Source organism: Triticum urartu, unplaced genomic scaffold (genome assembly GCF_003073215.2).
Source record: "Triticum urartu cultivar G1812 unplaced genomic scaffold, Tu2.1 TuUngrouped_contig_6308, whole genome shotgun sequence".
Taxonomy (NCBI): domain Eukaryota; kingdom Viridiplantae; phylum Streptophyta; class Magnoliopsida; order Poales; family Poaceae; genus Triticum; species Triticum urartu.
The window spans coordinates 1-13592 of NW_024117060.1; the positions used below are offsets into that span (position 1 = coordinate 1).

Below are 13592 nucleotides of genomic sequence, written 5' to 3' on the forward strand. Positions count from 1 at the left end.
TATATAGTTTAGGCCTACTCATAATTGAGATCACCACAGGAGAGAAGAATTGTCCTGAAAACAACCAACCGTCCGTAAGAAATTTTATTGATAATGTAAGAGGAAATATTATCTAATTGTTCGACTACGGAAACTGAAGCTTATATATATCCTGCTTCCATTTCTGCATGTAGGTACAAAAAAATTGGACAACGGATTACATAACATCCAAGTACTCAATATTAACCGCATATGGCCTCCACCAAGTTAAACAATGCATCAAAATTGGGCTGGAGTGTGTTACCATCGATCGGAAAGGCAGACCCACTATAGAAAAAATTATTGACACGCTCAAAGGAATAAACTGAATTGCAAACAAGGTATGAATGACACACAGGCTCTACTTACATGAAAATAATTTCATGGAAAGGTATAAAAGGAGTTTAATTTCAGTTTTCCTTTCAAAGGTTAATCACTTGTAAAAAATGCGTCCTTTTAGTTTCTCGTTGGTGCTTTTGAACAGTAAATATTCAACTGGCGTCCCCTCAAAAAAAATCAACTGGTGAAATTACACTCATATTCATGTATATATGTATATTTATTTCTTTTGATATATATTTATAAATTCAAAATTTTCTGCCATAATTTTTTTGAAGTTAGTTTTATTTTGGTTTTACTCTGTACTCTTTAACATTCATTAGAAAATGAAGTTTTAGTTTTGCTTCGGTACACCTCCCTAAAAGTTTTGTGGGTGGGCTCTCATGCAAGAGTCAGTCTCAACGCATGCTCCAAGGTAAAAAAAACATTAAATGTTAAATGAGAAGAAAAAAGAAGAGAGAAATAAAAGGAAAACACTAATCTACACATAGCCAATTCTATTATATGTGTAATTAAGAAGGCTGGTTTTTGATGACATGACAATTTTATTTAGCCAGCTAACGGCTCTGCTATTATCCTTACCCTAATATGGCATTCTAACAAGCATGACCTTATCTGTTTGTTAGTTTAAGCTATATAAGATCTGCAAATTAAAGATGTGATTTTGCGACTCTTGTAGCGAATGACAGGATGGAGATACATTGCAACGTTCAACTAAATGCAAACTTAACTTAATTCAGAGTTCTACTCGGCATGACCAGTTGCCGGTATTAGCATCAGCCATGCTACCTACTACTCCCTCTGTAAAGAAATATAAGAGCGCTCTTATATTTGTTTATGGAGGGAGTACTATGCAGGACAACAAGAAGTGGCTGAAATGCCGTTGGCTCGGCCGAGTTTCAGTCAGCAATCGAAGAGGTTGCTGCCGAGCACCATCGATTAGGAAATTAAAAGCACAGTTCAAAAAAAAGGAAATTATAAGCATATTCGTACCCATTGATCTGAGCCATAGGTCTTCGCCATTTCCACGGTTGGTTAAATACTCTTTCAAAAAGGGTGTTCCCACTTCCCACATGCACTTCTAAATGGTACATTGATCATTGAGCTCGAAAATGATGCCCCAAATAATTGTTCTGCATCACAGAGAGATAGGCACAAGCGACTCCTCGGCAGGTGTGAACTTTAAGGACTTGAGCTACGAGTCTTCTTGGTTGCCTTTGATGTCTGATCACTAAATAATAAGCACTCAGAATGTTGGCATGCCAGGTTTTGCTCCCTGTGGAATTTTAATTTAGTGGGTGGCATGCTTTGGTTTGTTAAGACAGAGATAGAATTACACCTAAAAGAAAGAATTGTCATTGGCTTGCTCATGAATTTTTTTAAAAAGATACTTTGAACCCTAGCCCCCATAGGTGACTAGGGCGGTGGCATTGACTCCCTCCTCCCTTGAGTCTGCTCCCTCTCTTACCCACCACCGTCGCCACCGGAGCCGTCTGGCAAAGCTCCTCGCGGTGGCTAGTGGCAGGGCCCTCTTCCCATGTGCTCGCAGGTGGCCGCGGCGACTGCATGTGGCGGTGACACGATGGCGCTGCAGGCGGCTGCACAAGAATTTGGCGCAAAGTTGCGCTCAAAGGCAGACGACAATACCCCCGACATGCATGCGGGCGGGCCTAGGCTCGGTGGGAAGCAGCGAGCTGTGGATGATCTTCGCGGTGGTGATGCAGAATCAAGTCCCACCGTGCTCGGGTTCTGTGCTCTGGATTCCGGCTCCTTCGGATGGCGCGAGACGACCTCCCCGTCGGTGCGTGGTGGGTGCTTGCTCGTGCTAAGCCATGTGTGGCGGTGGGGGATGGTGACATGTGGTTCTCCGGCGGCCAGTGGGGATATTTCTAGGGTTAGGTTATGGCGGGCTTTGAGGGCTGGATAGGATTTGGCCCATGGAGGCCCGCTGCTCTAGCATCGCGCTTTCCAGGACTACCAACGATGATGCTGGCTGACCCCAATGATTTGTGCACCCGGCCAAGGTGGGGGTGGACCCAACTGGAGATCGAGCCCGGTGTCTAGGTTCCTTGGCATGTGGATTTGCTATGGTTGTGGCTACGGCACCCCCACCCATGTGATGTACTCCCTCCATTCTTAAATATAAGTCTTTCTAGATATTCCAATATGGACTACATATAGAGCAAAATCAATGAATCTACAATCTAAACTATGTCTATATACATCCGAACACAGTCCACATTGAAATCTCTAGAAAGATTTATATTTAGAAACGGAGGGAATATGTGTCTATGACTGCTTCGCTGGCTTGGTGCTGAACCCAAACCGCCTGAGACTAAGAGTTGTGTACCAGAATCAACTCTAAAGCCATGTTCTGTTGTAGCTAGTGCATACAAGCAACCAACGTAAATAAACTTAGACGCATCACCATCGAAGAAAACCAAATGAATCCAAAAGAGTAAAATCCATCACACACCATCAAAACGGAACAAATGAAGGCCGAAAACACTAATCATAGCAAAAACACTTGAAAGGAAGGCTACACCCTCCAATGGTCCAATCTAGGCTGGCAGATGTACTCGATAGTTGTTTAATTTTTTGCTATTGTTGGCTCGTACCCACAGACCATTTGGCCAAATTGATCCACAAAGATGCTGCTACTGTTTGATTAATGACCTCCGTGCATCGAAGACCGTAGATAAATCAATTAGTTATTATGCATTTGGCCCAGTGCCAATGAATATTACAGGTTATTAACATCATGGGCCAGTGCACCGACGGTAGGTGGTAATAGCAAGTGGGAACGTTAGTGACAAAGCATATTTGTATTACAGCCGGGCCAAATCCATTGGTGATTGATCTCAGCCATTAGCTGTTCGTATATGTAGTACTATAGATCTAGCCAACGAACACAAAGCTGAGGCAGATAGCAGAGTTAAAGAAAACTATCTTATTGCTTTTGTGGACCTCCATCTCTCACAAATAATACGACTCATGCACCAACCTATTTATCCAAAATTTACTCATCTCATGGATGATTACAGGACGAGGAAAATGGCTTCTACCTACACGATATGTTATGACTTCAGCCCTCATCTCTACAGAAGTGTCCCTTTAAAATATACTCTCACCTCATAGATCTGGCAATTGTTGTTTGGAATATATATCCAGCTCGTGTCATGGATCTCGTAATTGTCGTCTAAAATACCCAACTCTTCCCATAATTCTAAATTATAGAGTTGAGGTTTATTAGAGAAAGTATTTGGTCCATCAACTGATTGCGGTTAACTAAGCATATTGGCAGCATTACAGACAGGACGATCCTTTGAGCTAAGACACTGGCTTTTCGTCTAGGACAAAGGCCCCAGTATATAATTTGGACATGTGATGGTGGTGATTGGTTAATGAAGCATACGATGTTACAATCAGACAGATCCATCGATCCAAGCCATCTTAGCTTTTTGCCTGCTCCAGGATTGATTGAATAATCTCTTAATAAGGGTGCTCCCAATGCCCTGTTAATATGTAGTCTATATGTATATCATATAAAATTTATATTAATTTGAGAACATATCCATATGTGTGTTGTTTTCATCTTGAAGTGTTGTTTCGAATCTGATTCTCGGGGGTGAAAACCATAGATATCTAGCATATATTGGATGTAGCGACAATGACATGCAAGTAACATCTTCATGTTCCTTGATTGTTCACTTTAAGGGTAATTTCACTTGGCTTTGACCCTTTCTAGCTAACCTATGAAAAACATGTTGTCATAAGTTTGGTACTAGCTAGCTAAAACATAATACAATAGTATGTTTTTTATTTTCATTTTGAAAGCCTAACATATGATGCACTGATCGCGGGAAACTAACCCTTTCATATTCTATCACTATTACAGAAACTTGTGCCTTTTATTGTCATCTTCGAGAGGGAGTTTGTGGTGGTCCTTGTTCTTCTTCAACAACTCCAAGACCTTCCGTGTAATACAGTTAATCATATACGTCTTTTGTAAAGATGTTAAGAAAGATAAGAGACAGTCCTTCAAAAGAAGAAAGATAAGAGACAGAGTTTGTACGAGTAGCCCTTGAAAAATATATGCTCCAGAGAGCCATTAGCTGTTACCAGGCCAGCACATTAATTTAATTAACAGTGGATCGGGGAAGACTTGACCACATCTCACAGATCTGGCCAGCAGGTCTTACAAGCTACCCATCTCCCCCTTTAAGATTGCCATCTTCCCCAAGTTGATGCACAACAACCCCATCAAGCACTAGCATCACCCACAAGAAACATAGAATCTTGAGAGGTACCGGGCTGCAGCCATGGCGGACCTGGTTGTTGGGTTGGCCAAGTCCGTGGTGGAGGGTGCGCTGACCAAGGCCCAGGCGGCGATCGGGGAGGAGGCGCAGCTCCGGGAGAGCGCGCAGCGTGACCTGGTGTTCATCACAGGCGAGTTCGAAATGATGCACTCATTTCTCAATGTCGCCACCGCAGAGCGCGTGAAGAACAAGGTGGTGATGACCTGGGTGCGGCAGGTCCGCGAGCTGGCCTACGATGTGGAGGACTGCATCGAGTTTGTCGTCCACCTCGACCCCAAGACTGGGTGGTGGTGGCGCATGGCCCCGTCTTGGTGCATAGGGCTGCCACCGCTTGACGAGGCCGTCAGCGAAATCGAGCAGCTCAAGGCAAGGGTGAACGATGTGAGTACCAGGAACTCGCGCTACAACCTCATCAGCGACTCTGGCTCCAAGGCAGCCATCATGCAGCACCAGATGGCTGCGCCAGGCGCCTCCCTCGATGCGCCAGCATTCAACATGCTCGCGGAGTCGAGGGACACTGCGAGGAGGCAGCAAGGCTTGGGGGATCTCACCCAGTTGATCACCAACAAAGGCAACACTGACCCTCACCTTCAGGTGATCTCCGTGTGGGGAACAAGCGGCGATCTTGGGACGACTTCCATCATCAGGAAGGCATACAATGATCCAGAAATCAGCAAAAACTTTGCATGCCGCGCCTGGGTCAAGCTGATGCATCCTTTCAACCCCCACGAGTTCGTGCGGCTCTTCATGGCTCAGATCTATGCCACAAACGCTTGCGCCGAACAATTGGAGGGTACAGACGTGGGTGTTCATGTCCTCAAGAAAATGGAGGCCACACAAGAAGATCTATTCAAGCAGTTCCTGGAAGAAGTCAACACCAAGACTTACCTCGTCGTCTTGGAGAACCTGACTGAAATGGTGGACTGGGATGCTGTGAGGACGTTTCTTCCTGACAAGGTAAATGGCAGCTGGATTATCGTGTCCACCCAGCAATTTGACATCGCAAGCTTGTGCATCGGGGACTCTTACCAACCACTGGAGCTGAAGCAGTTCTCCCCTGAGCACTCTGTTTGTGCCTTCTTCAAGGAGGTAATTAATTAAGCACGAAGCAACACCGATTACTTCCAGTAAATCATGTGATACTTGTGAATTTCTTATTTTGCTCAGTAGGTTAATTTATTTTGAAATGAAACACGAAAATGTTATTGTTTAAAATAATTGAATTAAACAAGTTTTTGTTTATCAAAAAGATACATTACTGTTTAGGCAATGAGAACATTGTTTATTCTGTTATATACTAAAAACATTATAGGTCATAAAAAGGAGAAGATGGTCTCTACTCTAAGAGAATCTAGTCATCAAATTGGTTGATCCACTTTTATTAGTAGACTGCAACCGTCATATTTTCATAATTATACCCCGGTTAGATTTTCATAACTGCATATAGACAAATCGTAATCAATAATATCGTTATTGGACTAGAATAGCTATAAATGCCATGAGAAAAGGCAAAACAATCACTCATCAAATTGGTGGACCCTCCTTTAGTTTATTTGTTGACTGCAATAGTCAGGTTTGCATAATAGTACATAGGGAACCGTAAATTATCATAATTGTACCAATGTAGATAGACCGCAAAGAAATCCCACAAAGTCAGGTTTGTAATTGTACCTAGACAGATAAATCATCATAATTGTACCGGAATAAATCATAACCTTGGATCATCATAACTATCAGAAAATAGCTTATTACATATTGATATTCCTAATTAAGCAACTGCATGTCATACCATTCATCGTCGAAGCGAAGGGATTAGGAACTCAACATGCAAACTCATAAACCTACACACACATGACCTAAGCAAACTCTTGAGAAACGACATGGACACAATGATCTCCAGACGACTAGCCACTCTGTGAATTTACATGCTAAATACAGATGGCCACATTTGTAGTTGTTCCTACAATTGACTCCTATTGAGAAATTACCACGTAACACTGTTATCCAGTAGCAACATTGTTTCTTCTCTCATCCAACAGCTAGTTGAGTTGTCTGACATTCCACAATAATACTACCTATATATTAATTATTGTTTCCACTATAAAACTGCAATTCGGCATACTAATATCAGTGTACAAATGATTGGAGATACTGTAATGCAAAATAGCTCTATGTATTTATGTGATATAATGGACAACCGACTTGTCAGCCGAGTATTAATGGAAAAATGGCTGACTTGATATAGTATGGTACTTTTAGATAAAATGGACATGATTAATTCCACGTAATGGTCAAATATCACATAGAAATGATGAATCAACTCGTGATCTATTTTTTTCTTTCAGATTGATCTACTTATACATAATGTATATTACAACATGTCAATTCACTTATAAACCATTGACCAATTGGCTCACTGTTAAATGCTCAATTTTGCATATTGGTCTAATATCATGTATAAATGCACAATCAATCGTGGTTTCTGATTCTGTAAACGGCTTATTTAAATATGATTAAGGATGTTTCCTGCGGAATTGCACAGGAGCATTCTAGTTTTTAAAGAATCATGTTGAAATGCACAATTTAACACAACCTAGTTAACATGTTCAACCAAGTTAGAAACCCATTTTATTCTATAAAGACTCCCTTTCTTGTGACATTCACCGCAGATAGTTTTTTGTTATTGCAAGGATTTGATAGCCAGTCTAGTAAATTAGTACTCGCTCCGATCCATATTACTTATCGCTGGCTTTAGTACAAGTAATATGGATCGGAGGGAGTACTTCAATAAATTTCTTATATGTAGCTTGCCATGGTCCTTGCATGTTAACACTCCACATCTGTAGGGTTCTCAAAACTATGGAGACAAACAAGAGAAGCTAATGTTGTCGAAAGTGAGCCAAATTTCACCCTTGCAAACACTTTCCTCTGCCAGTAAGGGAGTTATCAAAGACTGGATGAAAAATAACCTTCTTGCTGGGCGCGATTCGGAAATGAATGAACTCCGCATTTATACAGCTGGGGCACGTTTCAAAAATTCCCCAGTTATATCTGTTTGGGGAATAGCTGGTGTTGGGAAATCAGCTCTTGTTGAAAACTTGTACTGTGACATAATGCTTAGTGGCCAGTTTGGAAAATACAACTGGGTGGATATATCATATCCGTTCAACTTAAGGGATTTCTCCCGAAGCTTACTTATGGATCATCATTCAGAAAAAGACCCAATTGAACAATGTCATGAGCTTCTGAGCCAACATAAGTATCTCATTGTTATTAATAATCTCCAGTCCAAAGAAGACTGGGACTTAATACAGACTACCTTGGAAACTAGAACTGCTGTGAGTATTATCATTGTCATTACAACAGAAGCAAGTGTGGCCACATATTGCACAAATAGTGAAGATCAAATCTTTAATGTGAAAGGTCTAGAAGCCAATGCCGCCATGGATCTCTTCAGGAAAGAGGTGTGTTTTCCTACAAGCTATATTATCTATAAACATTGTCCTTTGAGGTATCTATGGTACTTAGGTAGTTTGTTGCATGCATATTCTCACATAATTAGCAATTCAACCGGCTAAGCTATGATGAGGGGTGGTCGTACAGGCTATATTGTAGTACAGCTGAGTGTAGTCACACCTTTCCGTATATTGAACCGGTTTGGGATGATGGTCTGGTAATACGATTGGTGAATGGACCAAGTAAAAATATTATCAGCCAGTTGTTTCGCCCTTTTAAGATCTTTGTATGAAATCCTGGATGATTTAACTTTGCAATAATAAAATCATTGTGTGCATCAAGTGATGAAGAGCCAGCGGGTTATCCCTCCTTTTTGAAAAAAGTTCTCACAAAATTAACGTTTCATGCATGGTACATTATTACTCATGCGTCTGTAACACATATTTTACAAAAATGCAGCATTGAAAATCTAAGCATTTTAGTAAATATACATATGAAAAAAAAATCAAAACAAATGTGGATGTTCAACTTGACCGAAATCCCTATTGTCCACATGCCAAAAAAAAGTGTGAAAATTTGTGAACTATAAAATATCAGTTATAATTGTCCTATTGCAAAAAAAAATCTAGCCTTTTTCTACAGATAGTCATATTACTTTCAAGTACAAGTATTTCACTGTATTGTATATACTGATTTGTTCGTATGTGAAAAAGGCACTCCCTCCGTAAAGAAATATAAGAGTGTTTAGATCACAAAAATAGTGATCTAAACGCTCTTATATTCCTTTACAGAGGGAGTATATTACAAAAGGTATGCCGCAAATGATATTTTTTCAACAAAACTCATATTGGGGTATCTAGAATATTTAATGAAGTGTATTGAGAATGATAAAGAGCTATAATCAATGCGTATACGAGGTATACTGAAGAGGGAGTACAGAAAATTATTTATTTATTTTCAAGATATAGAAAACATAGCTTTGGGAGGTGCACAATGGATATGAAAGTAAGTAACAGCCAGCTATAATATCACTAGACTTAAACATGGTATTTAACATGCATTTTGGAATTTGTTTTGTATTTTTATGTTAATATTTTTTTATGAAATCACTATATTGTGAACATACTTTTCGTGACAGATTTGATGCTATCATTTTCACCTAACGACTCTAAATTGTTTCCCTGTATTGGTTGGCAAAGTTAGAGGAATACTTTTGTGCATGTTATATGAAATGACATATATTTAGTTAATTAGGGATACAAAAACATAAGGAGAATTTCTTGTTCACGTCTATTAACTGAACATGTGCAATTCACGTTTGGGAGTGGGTGCATCAACATGCATTCAGAAGGAGGCGCCAGTGGCCAGTGGGGAAAGGCCTTGTAACTAGTGGCAATTCTGGGTAATTGGCAAAAAATCTAGGGGTATTAGATGTGGATGGTTGAGCGGTTAGAGTATTTGGATCAGCCACAACCGGTCGGTGTCTTGTAGGATAATACAAAATGTACAGATGAACTATTTCATTTCGTATCTTGCATAGATGCATACATGTACACGGGGAAGATTACTCGGTCTATATCCTGCAACCGAAAAATCTGAATCTAATTGATGCTTACCATGTTAATTAACTGAATTTAATTACTTCTATGTCTTTGGAACAACAGGTAGAGAGGAAGAATCCCAAATCCGCTTTAAATGGTCACAAAAGTGACGAGCTAGAGGAACTGATTATGAAGTGTGGAGGTCTTCCCAAAGTGATAGTTTCAATAGCTGCATTATTGGCCACACAGACGGTAACATTGATGGATACTGTGCGTTTGTTAAATAGCAAGTTTATGCACACTCTAGAGAACAATCCAGAGTATGCCAGCCTACGGGGCCTATTCGATTGGATGTATTCTTACTTCCGTACTTGCCCGGATTCAATTAAGGCATGTATCTTCTATCTATCAATTTTTCCTCGAGGCCACGGCATCCGGCGAAGGCGACTAGTAAGGAGGTGGATTGCAGAAGGTTACTCTAGAGATAGTGATGAAGAATCTGCGGTGGACAAAGGGGAGAACTTCTTCTCCAAGCTCCTTGATCTAAGCATAGTCCAGCAGATGCCACAGTTAGTCACCCCTGCATTCAGTGACACAAGGATAGTGATGTGCCAGGTCAATGGCTTCATCCGCGAGTACATCGTCTCGCGAAGAATGGAAGAGAACCTTGTCTTTGAACTTGGGCCCAATTGTGTCCTGACCACCGAACGCAAAGGGCGTCACCTTATCATATTTAAGAATTGGGTCAGAGACATAATTGTATTCGATAGCATTGACTTCTCACGGTTACGGTCGCTCACAGTGTTTGGAAAGTGGGAATCATTCTTCATCTCCAAAAGTATGAGGTTGCTTCGGGTTCTTGATCTGGAGGATGCATCAGGTTTAAAGGATGAAGATCTTATTGAGATGGTGAAGCGGCTGCGCCGCCTCAACTTTCTCTCCTTACGAGGATGTAGTGAGATCTCCCATCTGCCTAGTTCACTGGGTGAGCTTAGGCAGCTCCAGACTCTGGATGTGAGGCACACCTCCATAGCCAGACTGCCAAAGAACATCGGGAAGTTACAGAAGCTACAGTATATCCGAGCTGGCACTACCATCTCAGCATTGACATCACCTGCCCCATCCCGCAGCTTGCTAGAGTTGCGCAGACATCGTGACCTACATGGTGTTGAGGTTCCTAGAGGGATTGGAAAATTGACAGCCCTGCATACACTTGGTGTTGTCAATGTCATTGCTTCTGGGGGAAAAGCATTTGTGAAAGAGCTCAAGAAACTCACTCAATTGCGCAAGCTTGGTGTGTCTGGCATCAATAGGCATAACAGCGAGGACTTCTTCTCTGCAATCTCAGGTCACGTGCATTTGGAATCCTTGTTAGTGCGGCTTGCAGAGGGAAATCAACGTTCCTTGGATGGCATCTCCCTGCCTTGGGAGAACCTACAGAGTCTTAAACTGCATGGGCTACAAGACAAGTTACCTCTACTTGAGGGCCAACTTAGCAAGCTCAAGAAGTTGGATGTGGAGATGGACTCTTTAGAGAAGACTGACATTGAGTCCCTTGCCATGCTACCAAACTTGTGCATTCTACGCCTTCGTGTGAAGCAGCTTCCGGATAGCAGGCTCCATTTTTATGCCGAGATGTGCCGGGAGCAGCTGGACACCTTCAAAAAAGTGAAGATCCTTGAGATTGGTTGCAGATCCAGAAATTTACAAGTATCCTTTGGATCAAAGTCGATGAAAAATCTTGAGCTGCTCGAGATTGACTACTCAAGTGGATCATGTCAGCTTGCCAGCCTGAATAATCTGTCTGAACTGAAGGAAGTCTTGCTCAAGGGTACAAATGATGAGCAATTCAGGATAGAGTTTGAGAGACATCTTGCTACTCACCCAAATAGTCCTGCCGTGAAGTTGGAGAAACTACCCGCATCAACTTGAAGAGTTCCATTTTTTCAGCTATCACTAGTTAGCTGGATATCCAGCCTTTGCAATCCATCATTTGTTTTTTGCGTGTAATCCATCATTTCTTTGTGTACTTGTTTTCCACATTGCTTGTGTGCTTATTAGCAATAAACATGTATTTTTGTAAAAATATACTACCTATGTGCACTCTTTACGGGCAGCTGGATTTTCTGACGGTCTTTATTAAAACTGAGTTGTGGACTGTCGTCAATTTGATCCTGGCAACAAGCCTGTTACGGTGTGCCAGCACAAACGATTTCGTTGGACTACGCCAGTAGAAAGATGTCTAAATTAATTACCTTCAGTTTTCCTTCCTTTCAAAGGATGTTAAGATTTGTTTAATACTTATTTCTCCTTGTGTTAAATACAAAATTGATCCCGTCTTGTAGTTGTAGTTAGAAGAAGGGGGGGCATTCTTCTCTTAGGTGTACTCACGTTTACTGCTTGGTCCATTCGTTGATTTAGTCATTGTTATCCCATGCACTGCCGGAAGAATAGCACTAGCTCAACTGCATTTCGGTTTGCTTCAGTTTACTGTCCGACACAGGCGTCAGGTCGAGCAGAGTATTAGTCCATCAAGCACTCACATGCACCGTCCTTATACGGAGTATCAGAATGTTAGCAAGATTACCATGATTATGACACTAGAGTTGCAACTCAGATGGAAAGCGTGGGATGGGTTAATTCTATTCAAAAGTGCACGTATGTGGATGATCATGAGGAATACACCCCAACTTACAAATACTAAATGAGGACTGCTCCTGTTGATAGAGGACCATGATTTCATTTGCATTGACAATTTGACACTGAAAGTTCGGGGAGGGAAAAAAAGCTAAATTGGTGATGATCCATTGGATGCTAGCTCTATGTATGTAAATATGCCCCAGCATCACATCTTATGAGTGTCATCATTGTTGGAAGCCATCAGCGGCATGTTCTACTGCAGTAAAAACAGGGGGTAAGTGGACTAGATGCTAAGTCCTGACTCCCGACCCAGAACCTACGGATGTGTCCAATGAATGCAATCGCCAATTAATATAGTGTCAACAATGTTGAGGTGTTGAATGGCCGAAAAGTTGTTAATTATTCCTGAGAAAAAAATCCCTTTTACCTTGAAGCCTCAGCAAGTCAGCAATTCATCAAACACATAGAGTGCACTGCCCAACTGAAAAAAGAAGTAGGATTCTGAGGAAGGGGGGAGGATCGAACATTGGGATAAGAAAGGTATAGAGGGTGCATACCATGCTGTGGGCCGGACAGAAGAGCAGGGAACTTGGAGCACAGCCCCGTCGGCGTTCACCGGAGCTAGCGTCAGCGGCTACAGGTCGCTCCGATCCTCCTCACCCTTGATTGCTCCTGGTTTGGCTTTACGGGCGGAGCGCAATGGGATGAAAGAGGCACGGCACAGGGAGGGGGGTAGCAGCCGTGCGCCAACGCGAGGAAGTTGGCAGCGGCGAGACGAAGAGGCGGGGGGGCGGAGGAGAGAAACGGTGCGAGAGAGAGGAGGCGGCTGCGGATGAGATCGTGAGAGCATCTCTAGCCGTTCGGCCCTCCAGACGCCGAAAAAACACGTCCTGGGGTGAACCGGTGAGATTTTCAGCGTGGGGCGACTGCGTTCCCAGTCGTCGCCCCAGGTCGACCCCAGAACTAAACGAATTCGGCGTTTTTTTGGCACAAACTCGTTGAAATTCATCTAAATTCAGTGACATTCATTCAAATTTGTACAAAATAAAATAAAAAAACAAACACGGCCTAGCTACGCCGCCCTCGCCGCGCCTCGCCGCCGTCTGACTTCTACATGCCTAGGCGCTTGTAGAAGTCGGTGTAGTCTCCGCCGTCGTCGTCGTCGTCCTCGTCCTCGCCCTACCACCCACCACCGTCCTTGCTGCAGCCCTGTCCAGGGTCGCCGACGCGGGATGGCCCGGCCTCCTCCTCGTCGCTGTCGAAGTAGAGGACGGCGTCC

The 13592-nt window shown here is 42.4% G+C and overlaps 1 protein-coding gene across 1 annotated transcript; it reads left to right on the forward strand.

Annotated features, from left to right (window-relative positions):
- Window positions 1–4546: 4546 nt before the first annotated feature.
- LOC125530428 (disease resistance protein Pik-2-like) lies at window positions 4547–11761 on the forward strand. The gene is made up of 3 exons (XM_048694829.1): window positions 4547–5765; window positions 7523–8140; window positions 9797–11761. Exons 1-3 carry the CDS (start codon window positions 4680–4682, stop codon window positions 11603–11605), a joined length of 3513 nt encoding a protein of 1170 aa, XP_048550786.1. The 5' UTR covers window positions 4547–4679; the 3' UTR covers window positions 11606–11761.
- The last annotated feature ends 1831 nt before the right edge of the window (window positions 11762–13592 follow it).